General features: G+C 40.4%; 1 protein-coding gene across 1 annotated transcript in view; it reads right to left on the reverse strand.

The window, feature by feature from the left end:
• Nucleotides 1-13,806, reverse strand: part of LOC119485197 (dedicator of cytokinesis protein 3-like) — a 228,634-nt gene that overhangs the window by 16,793 nt on the left and 198,035 nt on the right. The window contains exons 10-25 of the mRNA XM_037764582.1: nt 13,526-13,711; nt 11,051-11,276; nt 9,789-9,916; nt 9,193-9,339; nt 7,858-7,956; nt 7,092-7,186; nt 6,912-6,987; nt 5,444-5,544; nt 3,893-3,951; nt 3,204-3,352; nt 2,992-3,077; nt 2,718-2,744; nt 1,882-1,977; nt 1,096-1,156; nt 384-477; nt 125-273 (exon numbers count right to left, since the gene is read on the reverse strand). Of these exons, the coding sequence (XP_037620510.1) occupies nt 125-273; nt 384-477; nt 1,096-1,156; nt 1,882-1,977; nt 2,718-2,744; nt 2,992-3,077; nt 3,204-3,352; nt 3,893-3,951; nt 5,444-5,544; nt 6,912-6,987; nt 7,092-7,186; nt 7,858-7,956; nt 9,193-9,339; nt 9,789-9,916; nt 11,051-11,276; nt 13,526-13,711 (1,779 nt within the window). The remainder of the gene's footprint in view (nt 1-124; nt 274-383; nt 478-1,095; nt 1,157-1,881; nt 1,978-2,717; nt 2,745-2,991; nt 3,078-3,203; nt 3,353-3,892; nt 3,952-5,443; nt 5,545-6,911; nt 6,988-7,091; nt 7,187-7,857; nt 7,957-9,192; nt 9,340-9,788; nt 9,917-11,050; nt 11,277-13,525; nt 13,712-13,806) is intronic.

Genomic DNA, 13,806 nt, shown 5'->3' on the forward strand with positions numbered 1-13,806 from the left:
AAAACAATGGGTGATGATTTGATCACAGCTTCTCTTCTTGCCTGCTGTGTTGCCTGATAGGTTTTATGGCTTATTTGTGCAACATTGCTGCTTGTGTTTATTTGTGTTGGCACCATCTTCTCACCTTGCCCTTGTTGAAGTAGTGGATGACTTTGCGGCAGAGCCCCTCCTTCCGATGCCACTCTGTCTGAGCAGGATAATGCAGGAACTCTTTCAGGGGCCGCTCGTCCCAATGCAGCAGCTCCCAGTACAACAGCAGAGTGAACGCAGCCTCTGTGGACGTACAGGTCCAGTACAGCAGGTCAACAGGCAAACGTCTTTCACACAGTGTGTATGCATGTGTGTGTGTGTGTGTTAGCTATGACTGTTTGTTTGTGCTTTACCAGTGTAGTTCTCAGCCTGTAGATGCATATCACACAGTTTGTGGATGTAGCGGATGTACATCTCCTCCTTGTTGATCTCGGACTTGTAGAAATTCTGACAAGAAGAAAACACACATGTTGACACATAAAGTGTCTCAATCAAAGTTTGTTTTCTGAATCTCCGACCTCACCGGCTTCAATCTCCGTCTTCAATACGGTGATATTTACTAAACATGTTTACATGCTTTAATGTAAATATTTCACCGTCTGTCTGAAACGCTCTGTTTGAGCTCCTGCCCCGGACCCCTCCCGAAAAGCCCAGTCTGCTCTGATTAGTCAGCTGGCCCACTCTGTTGTGATCGGTCAACCAAACCAAACTCTTCAGACTCTGCTCCGGCTCCACTCTAACTAGCTTTGTTTGAGGGAGTGCCGAACTAGCCACTAGGCAGGTATTATGCAAATGTGTTACTCTGTGACATCACCACGTTACGGAAGAAAAGGCAGGACTTCAATCAAGGCATTTCAGGCAGTTCAGGAGCAGTGTTTCTGTGGGGGAGAGGAACTCCCTTTGGCGTGAACTTTGGGCTCTGTAACTTTGCAGACCTTTTACATGCACAAAAAACTATATAACACACCGAAGGAAAGGGAAAAAGCATAATAGGTCCCCTTTAACAATTTACTGGGGAAATCAGTAGGTTTGTGTGGAAAAATATCAATATGTCATAAATCTCACCAGGAGGTTAACAGTGCAGCCAATCTTCTTGTTCTCCGTCTCATCTCCCTTCATGCAGTCCCTGAAGAAAAGATAGAACTATTTAATAAACAACAACTTAAGTCCAACCTCCTCTAACAGTGAGCCTCTGTTCCACTGGCCTCGGTAACCCAGTATGTTTTCTCAACACTGGAAGCTGCTCTTAAGGTTTTCTGTTCATATTTTAAGCTAAACTGGTGTCTAATACAGCACTGGACAGTAGAGTTTTAGGGCCATTTTAATAATTTTAATCAGCACGATTTTTACCTATACCAAGGAGGTTTTGTTTTCGGTTCAGTTTGTTTGTCTGTTTGTCAGCAGGATTATGGAACAACTACATGCCCAATTTTCATGAAACTTGGTAGAAGGGTGTAGCATGGACCAAGAAAGAACCTATTACATGTTGGAGCAAATCCAAATCACAGAACGGATACAAGCATCATTTTTGACTTTCGTTTACATCACAAGATAAGGCATGGCCTTGGCGGAAGTCTGGCTCTCCGAGTGCCCTTCTAGTTGTCATTAACAACAGCATATCCCATGAGTCTTCGTCACTGTCACTCTGTCAAAGCCTCATGGTAGCTGTAGTTGTTGAATGTTAACAAAATAATTGTTTTACCTTTGTCAAAATGGCAAGTTGGTGCAACAAATAAAATGTTTAAATGTTGATAAACTAAAACTGAAAACTACTAGAAAATTAGTTTTGTAATGCAAATACAAAAGCACACACACAATATATGTTGCATGTGTGTGTGTCCCGTATGTTACCGGTAATCCAGCAGTCGCTCCATCAGCCGTGTGACGGAGGTAACGAAGGAGATCCCCGTCTCTCTCCACGTCTCCTGCTCGATCTTCTCCAACAGACTTTAAGGAAAACAGACACAAATTAGACAATGTACTGTTTTATACAAACATATTAGATTACATAGATATTATCTTAAACTATTACTGAGATGAGAAAACAGTGGTCATTTACAGCCTGAGCAAATGCCATAATCCTTCAACCTACGTATATGTATGCATCACCAGACCATTTCTTTGGATTTGCCAGAGCCTCCACCACGTACATAAAGCTAGTTTCTATTTTAAAAAAAGTTAGTCAGGCATAAATCAGAGAGTAAACATGGATTGGTTAGCTCAAAGTGTAGAGAGGTTAAACTCTAATTTCCCCGGATTCTTAAAAATATCCCGTTAACTAAAATATGCATAAGGTAACAAGAGGAATGGAGGTCTGTTTATAATCAAGGACTGAAAGACATTATGTTTTTTTAAACTCATTAACAATACCTTCTATTAGTATATTGTGCAGATATTTTTCTGAGACAGAATTACTACAATGCGTGACATAGATGAATTTGGTTTCAGACTGCCCACACTGATAAAATTCTCTTTGGAGGGTTGATTGATTTTTATTTTTTTTGACAATCAAAAGAAACACAATTTTACGGGACTGTGTCAGCTCTTTAAGACATATTTAAATGTGTCATTGCAGGTTTTACAGGCTCACACTGCCATCATGTTGGCAGAGAATAACACTTATTATATGATTATTAGAAGGCAGATATCATCTCCATATGTCTCGCTATATGTAAATGAGGTCATACCTGGGGTAGGGCCCAAACAGCTGGGTTCTAGTCCAGCAGCACAGAGCAAAGCAAACACATATCAGCAGTGGTTAGAGCAGAAAAACTGAGAGTTAATTTATGTTAGCAGAGAGAGGGAGAGAGAGAGAGAGAAAGAGAGAGAGAGAGAGAGAGAGAGAGAGAGAGAGAGAGAGGGGAAGGATTCACACTGGTTTAAAAACAGAGAGACGAGAGTTAGAGGCAAACAGAGAGAAAGACTTGTGTTGGAGAAACTGTGAAGTAAAGTGTTTCTTACAGCAAACCGAAGAGTTCTCTGTAGTTCTCATCACCTTTCCCCTCAGAAACCAAACTGTCCAGCTTGTCAATCAGCTCAGCCTCCACCTACACAAACAAAATAAATAAATTAATTAAAATAAAATAAATAAATCTGTGGTCTGACATACTGTAAGTGAGCAGAGCTTTTTCTACAGTTACTCATGTGATAGATGCTTGTGTGTGTTTGTGTACCTGCTTGAAGTTCCCGTTCTTGCGTTGCTCCCAGTCCATCATGTCGTGAAAGATGGGGATCATGATGTTTCGTACCTCCACCTGAGGAACCAGCGTCACTCCCAGGAACGGGCCGATCATACCGGGGATGAAGTGGATCTTATTCTCACCTACGATCAGCATATAAGTAACCATTCATCTTCAGTCAATCAGACAATAAATCAGATAGTCTGTGTGTAGATTAACAATATCAGGAGGTAAATGGATTTTATGCTCTGCGGATTAAAACTACAGTTGGTGATCTTCTTCAAATACATTTTTGTCATATTTGCTGAAATTCTCATTACACCCTGACAGCAATCAATACATCAAATGCTCTGCCAAAAAAAGAAATCAATCTGGTATCAGTAGCTCAATAGGATCATTTTTAAAATCTAGTGTACTCTTGCTAGTTTCTTAAAATTACCAACCCTAGCTTTAAATTGGAGAATGCATTTAGAGTTGAGATTTCAGATTTTAGAATATAATAACACATTTTGCAGACTTTGGAGTAGAAAACTTCTGCAACTACTGAATATAAATAAAGCAATGTTAACTGAACTAAACTCTTTGGAAAGGTGTCCTTCTTGGCAAACCAGCTCATACTGTAGGTGCTTTATCACAATCTACTGGACTGGACTGTGGAGCAGTAGATATTTGGAAAATCTTACCGAGGTTCTGCCACATGCTGAACAGTTCGTAGGTCATCATCACCCTCATGTCACCGTACCTGCAGATGGACAGAAGGTAATACATTTATCACAGTAAGAAGGTGACTGAGCAGCCTTTGGATGAAAGAGGTTAACACAGGTATAACTACTATTTCCTTTTCTGATATAGAAAATCTAATCTGGGAGTTTTGTGTAAATGTTACTGATGTTTAAATGACTTATATAGTTCAATTCCTGACTAGTCTACAAGAACAGATGAGTCCAAAATCACTCATTCACAACTCTGTCTCTTTTTTTTCCATTGTGCAATTTGTGAGGGCACTATGTGAAATAAAACCTGACAGGGCAATGCGGCGCCGGGTGGTCTTGCATCGTCCTGAAGGGGTTTATTTCACAACAATGACCCGCTAGCTGTACATTATCCCGCTTATTCGCGGGCACTTACTTAAGAAATCAATAATTTTACACAAAAACTTAAGTAAGGTTTTGAATGCAGGACTTTTTCTTGTAGTGGAGTATGTTCACAGTGTAGTATTAGTACTTTTACTGCAGTAAAGGATCTGACTACTTCTTCCACGACTGGTAAATAGGGAGTGATTTCAGACGCAGCCTCAGTGAGCGAGACAAAGTAAGAAACATAAAAAACTGAAAGTCAATTTTGTTTCCTACTTAAATTCGATTTGAAACTAGAGCAGAAAAATAACCAGAAATAGTCTGCAGATTGTCATTCATCTTGTTTTGGTGATGTTTATTTCCACCTCTGCATGATTTCTTTCCAACATCCCTTCAAATATCTCATATGTCTCAATCCAAGCCATCACTTTTCAATCCTCGTCGGTCTCATTTTCACTATTCTTGAGAGGTGGAAACTCAACAGAAGCTGGAGGAAGTCTTAGTGCCTGAGGAGGTTTAGTGAGTTTAGTGTCTGGGGCTCCCTCGTTCCTGGGACTGTTTGGGTGGGAAAGACCTTATAGGGAGGAAATGAGCTTTCCTGGAGTAATGGAGTGTTCCTGCAGGATTGATAAAGTAGGTCGCCAAGTTTGTAGCGCTGCTTCACTTCAAAGAGGAAAATGGGTTCTTTCAACATCTGACTCTCAGCATTTTAGCTGCAGATGACACACGACTCTGAGGAAGACAGTTATGGTAATGACGCTGGCAGAGAGTGTGTGTCTCCACATGTGTCTACACAAACAAGCAGTACTGTGTTTGTGTGTGTGTGTGTGTGTGTGTGTGTGTGTGTGTGATGGTCTCTGCTATTTGTGAGTAGGAATGTGAGAATTAATGAATTAATGTGACAGATACTGCGGGGTTTCTGCTCTTCCTTCTTTTTCATCCCCGGGGACTGCCGATAGATAATAACCTTATATTTTGATGTTAATAAAATGTACCCGAATTCACAAATATGTAGGATATTACTACTGGCATTCCTGTAGTATTATGTTGCAACGTCTGCTGTATTAGCCATGTGTTTACTACGTGGAGACGCATTCTAATGCCAGGTCTGAACAGGGCCTTTGTTGTTGGTGCACATGTGTGTGTGTGTGTTCTTACTTGTCTAAGACCTTCTTCCTTTTAGCAGGACTCAAGTTTTCCAACTGTAAACTGGGCTGGTTGATGTACAGCACCGCCAGACTGAAGTAGGAGTTCCACACCTGTTCACACACACACACACACACACACACACACACACACACACACACAAACTGACATTACAGTATATGAAATGTAACACAATATCCTGTCACTGTGTGGTTTCCGCACAAAGCTTTCATTAATCAGTTTATCAGTGTGTGTGTGAAAGTAAATGTTAAACAGAACATTAGAGCTCCACTTCATGATGATTCATTGTTTTCTCTCTCCCGATGGTAAACGAGAGCCTTGAGCGCCCCGAGATCAAATTTTTCTTCCCTCTTGTGCTCAGATCACTCAGTCCTCCTCCTGTTGCTGTGTGACCGCCAGCAGCCCATTGACTTTTCTGACTGATGTTCAAATGGTTTCAGTCTCAGTAAATCAACTGCTATTTATTCAATGTTACGTGGTTCAGAGTGAGGATATGCTTTAAGGTTTTTCTCATTGACAGTTAAGGGGAGACAATTTAGGCAAAAACATAATTTTTTCATGCACTGATTGATTTTGAGATTTTGGGCTATTTTGGGCTATTTTACATCCATAATATGTCTTCTTTCAGAATAGTGGAAAGAAAACATCCAAAATACACATTTAGGGGATTATTTTACCACTTTCTCTACTTTGTGTCTGTAGATTTCTCCTAAATTCACACAAAGTTATCATTAGATAATGCCTCATTGGCATATTTAAACATAACATTTTAGAAAACTCGTAATACAAAAAACAATTGTCTAAATGTAAGTAATCAACTGGGGAAATTTCATGGTGATATCTATTAGATAAAACTGTAGTGTCTTCAAAATGCATGGAATTTACAATACGTGTCTTTAAAGGTCGTTCTTTCTTGTAGTCTGAGCAAGACATCTCCCCTTCAGCAGCACTTACATCCACCAAACTTTCCAGTTTCATTCCTATCTATATGTTTTTACAGAAGGGTTCATATATCCTTCATAGCCTGATTTATAGAATATTTTATTCCTAAAAACATGGCGAAAATGGATTTGATGGAGTGATAAAGAGATACGGTATCTATAATTCAAACATGATTTTTCAGAGAATTTGTAATACAGAAAATAATTGACTTAATGTAAGTAATCAACTGGGGAAGTTTCATGGTGATATCTATTAGTGATACAGAGCAATGATGTGAAAGAAATATTCAACTTTACATTCATGGAGAAAGTGAATCATTTTGAAGCAACAATTGTAGATTAACAGCCAACTTCTGTCACAAGTGAAGAGAGGAAAACACAGAAATATTGTCTTTTAAAGCTCAGTGACCAGAAAAAACACTCACAGTTTCATTCATATTACAGTTACTGTGATAACTTCCAGGCGTAGTTTGTGGTTTGTGTGCATCTATGAATCAGTGTCAGTTAAAGTCACGTACCTTGAAGTCAAATTCAGCTTCGGTGAAGTTCTTGTGCAGAGCAGGAGACAGGTACTGAGCTGTGGTCAGGATGATGCTGCGGAGCGGGAACACACACAAACACAGTTGTTATTCGATCCAGATTGAGTCAGCGATGCGAGCAAACACTGTTAGATGTGTTAGATGTCTTGTGTGTCTTACTTGCTGGTGAGAAGCCTCATGACGTTCCAGTCGCGAGGGAAAATACTGAGCTTCATCAGGTTTCTAAACACGCACAAAATCTTCAACAAGAACTCCTGAAGAGGAGAAGAGGAAGGAGGTGTCAGTGTCTCTCAAATAATATCCAAAAATGTTACATCACCAGGGGCCAGTTGCATAAAAATAGAACTGGTCATTGTCTTAAATATAACTTTAAGTCAGACTTGCTATAGAGACTTAAATTTACCTGTTGCATTAAGCTTCCCTATGAATGACTAATGTAAGACTGACTTAGATAGCCTGTCGCAGAATGCATTATGGGTGAAATAAGACACTTAACAAAAGAGAAAAAATGGTAGATGCAACAGCAGAAAAGATAAACAGCATAAATCCAACAGTCGTTAGAACCGTCAAGGGTGTTCAGAAACAATTCAAGAATATGGTACAAAAAGTTATGGATAAACAGTTGAAATAGTTAACTAAAGTTTGCTAAAAGCAATGGATAAACAAGTTAAAGGTTAAATAGTTTGCTAAAAGTAATGGATAAACTTTTGGAAAAGTCAGTCTTAATATTTATGTAACAGACAGGCATAATTAGACTAGTCTAACCAAACAACCTAAGACCAGTCTAAGGCCAAGACTAGTCTTTAAACTAAGTTTATGCAACTGGCCCCTGATACAAAGGCAGGAGTTGACCTCAGCCTTGTTGTCATGTCGCAAAGTCACATGATCGTAATGTTTTTTCACTGGAGGCTGCACTTTCTCGTACCTTGAGCTCCTCCTTGCTCTGAAAGTTTTCCATCAGGCGTTGGAAGTGGATATCTGTCATCTGGCGGAGGAGGGACAGGAGGCAGGACACATACTCTCCCTGCAAATAGGAAACCAGGGAAATAGGCATGTTAGCCAATCACATGGGAGCAGTTAGCAGTACAGCAACTGAAAAATCAAAGATGATGACAGCAGGATCATAAAAGGCTCTTTCCCAAACTGATCCCTATTCACTAGCCTTTTCACTCTGCATGAAGGTAGCCTCCTGTATATTAGGTACTGTTAAAAACAATTAGCATGTGCTATAATGGTATATTCTTCTTTTTATTGATGCATGTATATGTGAGTAGAAAACAAACCAAATAAGTGTAGGACGGTTCCTTTTATTTTACTTTCATTCTGAGGTTTTAAACACACCATAAAAAGTCAGTGGAAGAAAAATGTAGCTATGCGTTTATGTGCATGACCAACATAATGTTTATGAAGTGGAAAAATGGATTTTAAATTTATGATCTTTGCGAGTTTAAGACTCCCTGATGGGTGGTTTTATTTTACACTTCACACTACCTGGAATTGATGAAGCTCATAATAAGGTCAAGCCTCCTTGTGAACAGGCAGATAAAGGTTTAGTGGATAGGGCAAGTGGGGGCTGGATTGAGACTGAGCCAAAATGCAAATGAAGAATGATGGAGTCATGTGACAATCAATCTCTAAAATGTAATTTGCATATGAAACATATACCGAGATAAAGAGCTATACCTGACTGAGAAACCTTACAGATGGTACATTACACATTTATATGACACCTCTACAATTTAACTAAGATCCATACTGTTTTTCTCTGGAAATAAATACTACACAGACAGGATGCAAAGAGGAGCCAAACAAGCACTTTAATGAGAATTACGAAGCCGTGCAAGCATGCAGAGAGGAGGATCAAGATGTTTAATGAAAAAGCTCACAAGATGTGCTGGTGGAGAGATGGGTCAGAGATGGATGGATTAGAGGAGGGCAATGTGGACAAAATTAATCTTGTGATAATTATCACATTATTAACTATATTGATCAAAGTATTGATCCTAGTGAGTCAAATGGTTTTCTTGTGTTTTCAAATATATTTCTGTTATTTAAAATCTCACTTTGTGACATTTAAAATATAACTTGTCATTTAGATGTGAGAACTGTGAATGAGGACTCTGTAACATTATGATAATATAAAGGAACACTAATATTAAAATATTGCCCAACCCTAGGAACGACAGAGAGGTGGATGGATACAGGATGGAGGAGGGTAGTGGGAGGTGAAGTCGTAGTAGTCGTATTGTTAGTTACTAACAGTGATCTCCGCGGTGCACTGCGGACAGCGTTGACCCCTTACCGCCTCCTGCGATTGGCTCTTGCTCATGATTGACAGCAGTGTCTGCAGGAGGACGTCCAATAGGGACTCTACCATCATCTCCACCTCCTCCTGCACCGACGTGTCCTGAAGGGGGAGTGAAGGGAATGATAAAGAAAGGAACATCGAGACGGTGGAAAGCAGAGAAGAAGAGCAGAAGTAAACAGGGAGCTCCAGTCAAACATGTTTTCTTTGTATTTTCAGTGTGTCACAAATATCAGATATATTGGGGGAAACAAATTTGCTACTTTTAAATGTCACACAAATGCTGTTTAATGTTACCAAGTTTTTTAGCTTATGACACAATGATCATTTTTAACCTATCGTAGAAAAAAAAGGCATATCCTTCTAAAGGCCCTGACACACCAAGCCGACTATTTACTGATAAGGAAGAATGTGAATCTATTGTAGCTTAACAGAAGTCCCACGGCCGACCTCCTAAACAGCACATGGACACAAAGTTTGTATGTGTAGCTGTGCATACAGTGTTTTATTAGTATATACTTTGTGTGTGTGTGTGTGTGTGTGTGTGTTACCATTGAGCTGCTCTTGATGATAGAGAATATGGAGCTGAGTATTCCAGAGCAGATGAGCAGCTCTTTCTGCTGCCTCAGATGGAGATGGATGTGATGCAGGACCACAGGAAGCAGGATCCTTCGAGACTCTGAGGGCACGGGCACACATACACACACACACACACACACACACACATACACACACACACACAAACACACACACGCAAGAACATTTATTTGCATGTGATTTTGATGCGAGTTAATACAGAACATGGAGCTCTGTGGCTGAAAAGGTTGTAAATGGTCAATCCAAGAAATCACAGAAAAGGAAATACATACAGGAAACAAAACTAACATGACTGAGTCATTAATTATCTGTGTTTGAATGAGTTAACAGGCTTTTCTATTTGTAGTTAAGTGCTGTGGAGCTGTTATACTTCGATGAATATGTATTCATATAAATCTATTGTTTAGAGGAGGCATGGATTCACCAAGTATTTTACATGCTGACATTACATTTGAAGATTGTACAGTATCAATAACAATTAAAGCTACAAGCAGCAATCGCACAGGCCCTCGCACATTCATGCATGTCGGGGGTACTGGCGGGAGGGCGGTCATCGCAACCTAAAGTGTAGGGGGCGGGGATAACCCACACCAATGAAACAGCAACTATCTGCTGAATGCAATGACACCTCCCACAAGAGAAAACGACAAACGGTTCACGAGTTGCGAAAGAGGGCGGGGGTAAAGTTGAGGGGCGCGACTATGAGTCGGTATTGGCATGTAAATATCCTCAGGCCTGGAACCTTATTATGACTGAGAAATTTGGAGCGGCTAAATTTTTCCAAATTCTTATTGGGCGCCAGTGAACCATTTTGCAACACCCAAGCCCGAGACCCCAAAAACATAAAATTTTCCACCACCACCATTTTCCAAGTTTAACAATTTTTTCTGAGCATCGTAGGACCCTCAAAAATGCAATTAATTTCAATAACAATAATAATTCTTTCAGTTTCAATAGGGCCTTCGCTGCCCGACGTTGTCAGTGCTCAGACCCTAATGATACTACACAGAAAGATTTTCTACATTGGAATAATCGTCAGGTCTTACTGTAGCTGACACTATCTATTCGTTGAAGTGGCAGCTTGGAGTTAGACGGAACATGTTCAGGTATGTAAAGGTGCTATTTGGAAAGACTTTACTGACATAGTCACTACTCTTTCATATCAGAGAAAAGTATAAATCAGAAGAAAAACAATAAGATGTGTTTGTGCTCTAACCTGGGAAAGAGAAGAGCCTGCTGTCCACCGTCCGGGCTATGGACTGCAGTTTGACCACATCCATGGACTGTCCGATGTGCACCGTGGACGGCATGCTGCCCAGAGTGCCGCGCACAAACTCTGCCACTTCCTGCACCGTAAACATCTGCAGCAGCTCATCAAATATGGCTGGGAACGAGTTCAACAGAGCGGCCTGAGGAAGACGAGGGAGAGGAGAGGATGAAAGGAGTTTTTACAGAGGAGGGTACAAGTGGACGTCGAGAAAAAGAAAGTTAAGGAGAGAAAAAGAGAGGCAGTGCGTTGCAAGGTTAATAATGTGAGCTTCTGTGTTTGTAGTGACCATGACGTCATTCTGTAATACAACACAGCAGAGCAGAGGTGAGTTAACGTGACACAGTGAAAAGCTGAATTTCAAAATGCCCATTGAGTAAAGATTTTCATCACACACTCATGTAGGTTTGACCACAGAGCAACAAAACAGTCTAAGTAACAGTATGTTGGATCATTTTCCTATAGATTAACTGCATTTTGGAATCCGGCCGTTCACCAGTTGAGACATTAAAGACGCACAGGAGAGCAAACAAAGTGAATTCATTCATTAGCAGACAAGAAATCACAGCAAGATTAAAAAGGACAGATTAAAGAAGGATAAAGTTAAGAAGAAAAACACAGAAATGGGTGAGATATTAATCTGTAAGCAATTCGACAACATTAAAAACTCACAGCAACAAATCTGATCAGAGAGGAAGGCTTGCAGCAGTCATTGGTTGGTTTTAGTGACTCAGCACAATAAGGACAGTGTAACAGATACGCTTTTGAAATTTTAGTGCTTGGAAAGAATGGTTTCAGTTTATTGTTTACAGTAGTTCGGCTCGTAGTTGTGCAGTTTGTGATTCTGGCAGAAGAATGGTGGTTATGACTGGACACATTTTGTGGTGGTTTGAAGGCCAATGGGCTTTTTCTTGTATCTTAGGTGCTCGAGCAAACAGCACAGTTTTCATCTTAACCAAGGAGCAGATGGGGATCAAGATTCAGCACAAATGCGTCGATGAAAAAGTGCATTCAATGAACAAATATCCTCCTTTCGTCATAATTTCTAAATGCAAATATCATGTTTCAGCTGATTATACCATGGATGGCTCCTCTATGGGCTTTCAAAATTAAACCTGTGTGACCTGATTCTTGAATGAATTCCTGGTGACAATACTGCTTCTTGGATTTGAGCTTATTTTCATGATCAAATAATCAGCTGATTGTTTTCTTGGTTAATTGAGACAAAATCACTTTGTCTATAAAATGTCAGAGAAAAGTAAAAAATGCCCCTCGCAATTTCCTGAAGCCCGATTTTATGTCATTAAATTACAAAATCAAAACATGTTCAGACTAAGAAGACTAAGAAAATTAACAATTTAAAAATTGCAACCAAAGAAGGTTCTGCATTTTTACGTATTTTTAAAAAAATACTTTAATGATTAATCAGTTATGAAAATAGTTCCAGAGTATTTCTGTCGAGCAACTTATCGATTATATTTCAGCTCTACATTACGGTAAGTGAATTGAGAAATCTCACGTTTACATGGAATTTTTTTTCCAGTTTTTGACCTTATTTCGAAAAAGACAATATTCCCACTAAACTGTTTACATGGCTAATGAAAATGAATATCCCACTAATATTTCTGTTTACATGCAGCCGTGCATACTGAGATTATTGAAAAGGTCGGCGTTGTGATATTTGCACATATACAAAAAAACCTGTTGAAATCAAAGTTTTTCCTAATGTTTAAAAGTAGGTGTGTTTCTCCTTCTGACCAGAGATGTGGGCTTTTCTTTTGGTCATGCATCTCTGCAAACTGTTGGCTAGTTGGTTTGTGTACAACGCACAGAGCTGGCCGTAAACAGGCAAGAAGCCGTGGGGCAGTGTGTCGCAAACTACCGTAAAAAAAACCAATTGAGACTCATATTTTCCGAATGCGCTGTATACATATCCAAAGAATGCTCCTAAAACCTGAATGATATCAGCATATCCCACATGTCTTGATCAGAAAATGCTCTATTTGGAATAAGGTTTAACTCATAATATCCACTAATAACACTTTGCAGGTTAGCAGCTCTCACAGACAGAGAGGAGGAAGTTATTTCTCTCATTTATTCTTCACATGTGAAAGAGCAGCCTCTCTCCAGGGTGTGATGTGAGTCGATGAGCTGAGAGTTTTGACGTATGGTTTTTCGGGGGAGGAAATGACAGGGCTAAATCAGGTGTGTGTTTACAGTTAGAGGACCATGATATGCAGTGGGGTTTGTAGGACAACGGAGGTATGACTAAGCAGTGAGTGCAGGTCGTGTCAGGAACATGTGCTTGTGGTTCACAGGAGTGTGTGTGACGTTAGGCTCACAAACAGCTCAACGGGTGTATTAGGATTCTGGGCTTCACACAAGGAGCGGGGTGCTGTGGTTTTCATCCGGACGTCTACTTACTGACAGTGGAGACGGCCGCAGAGCGTTGGAGCTCCAGGCCTGAGAGCAGTTGGCTTGCCCGCTGCCAGGAGCCTGTCCTGGGGCAGGGGGCTGGGCTTGGCCCGGAACAGGGGCTAGTGCTAAGGAAGCGGTAGGCCCGACACCGGGACCCGGGGCCTGATTTGGGGCTGGACAAGGCTGGGAGCCCTGTGGTGTACGGGTGTGGAGGGGAGAGGCCCAGGAGGAATAATAGGGACCCAAAGGGTAGAGCAAAGAATTGTGGGAGGTTGAAAGAGAAAGTG

The sequence above is a fragment of the Sebastes umbrosus genome, chromosome 1 (genome assembly GCF_015220745.1).
Source record: "Sebastes umbrosus isolate fSebUmb1 chromosome 1, fSebUmb1.pri, whole genome shotgun sequence".
In the NCBI taxonomy this organism is placed as follows: Eukaryota; Metazoa; Chordata; class Actinopteri; order Perciformes; family Sebastidae; genus Sebastes; species Sebastes umbrosus.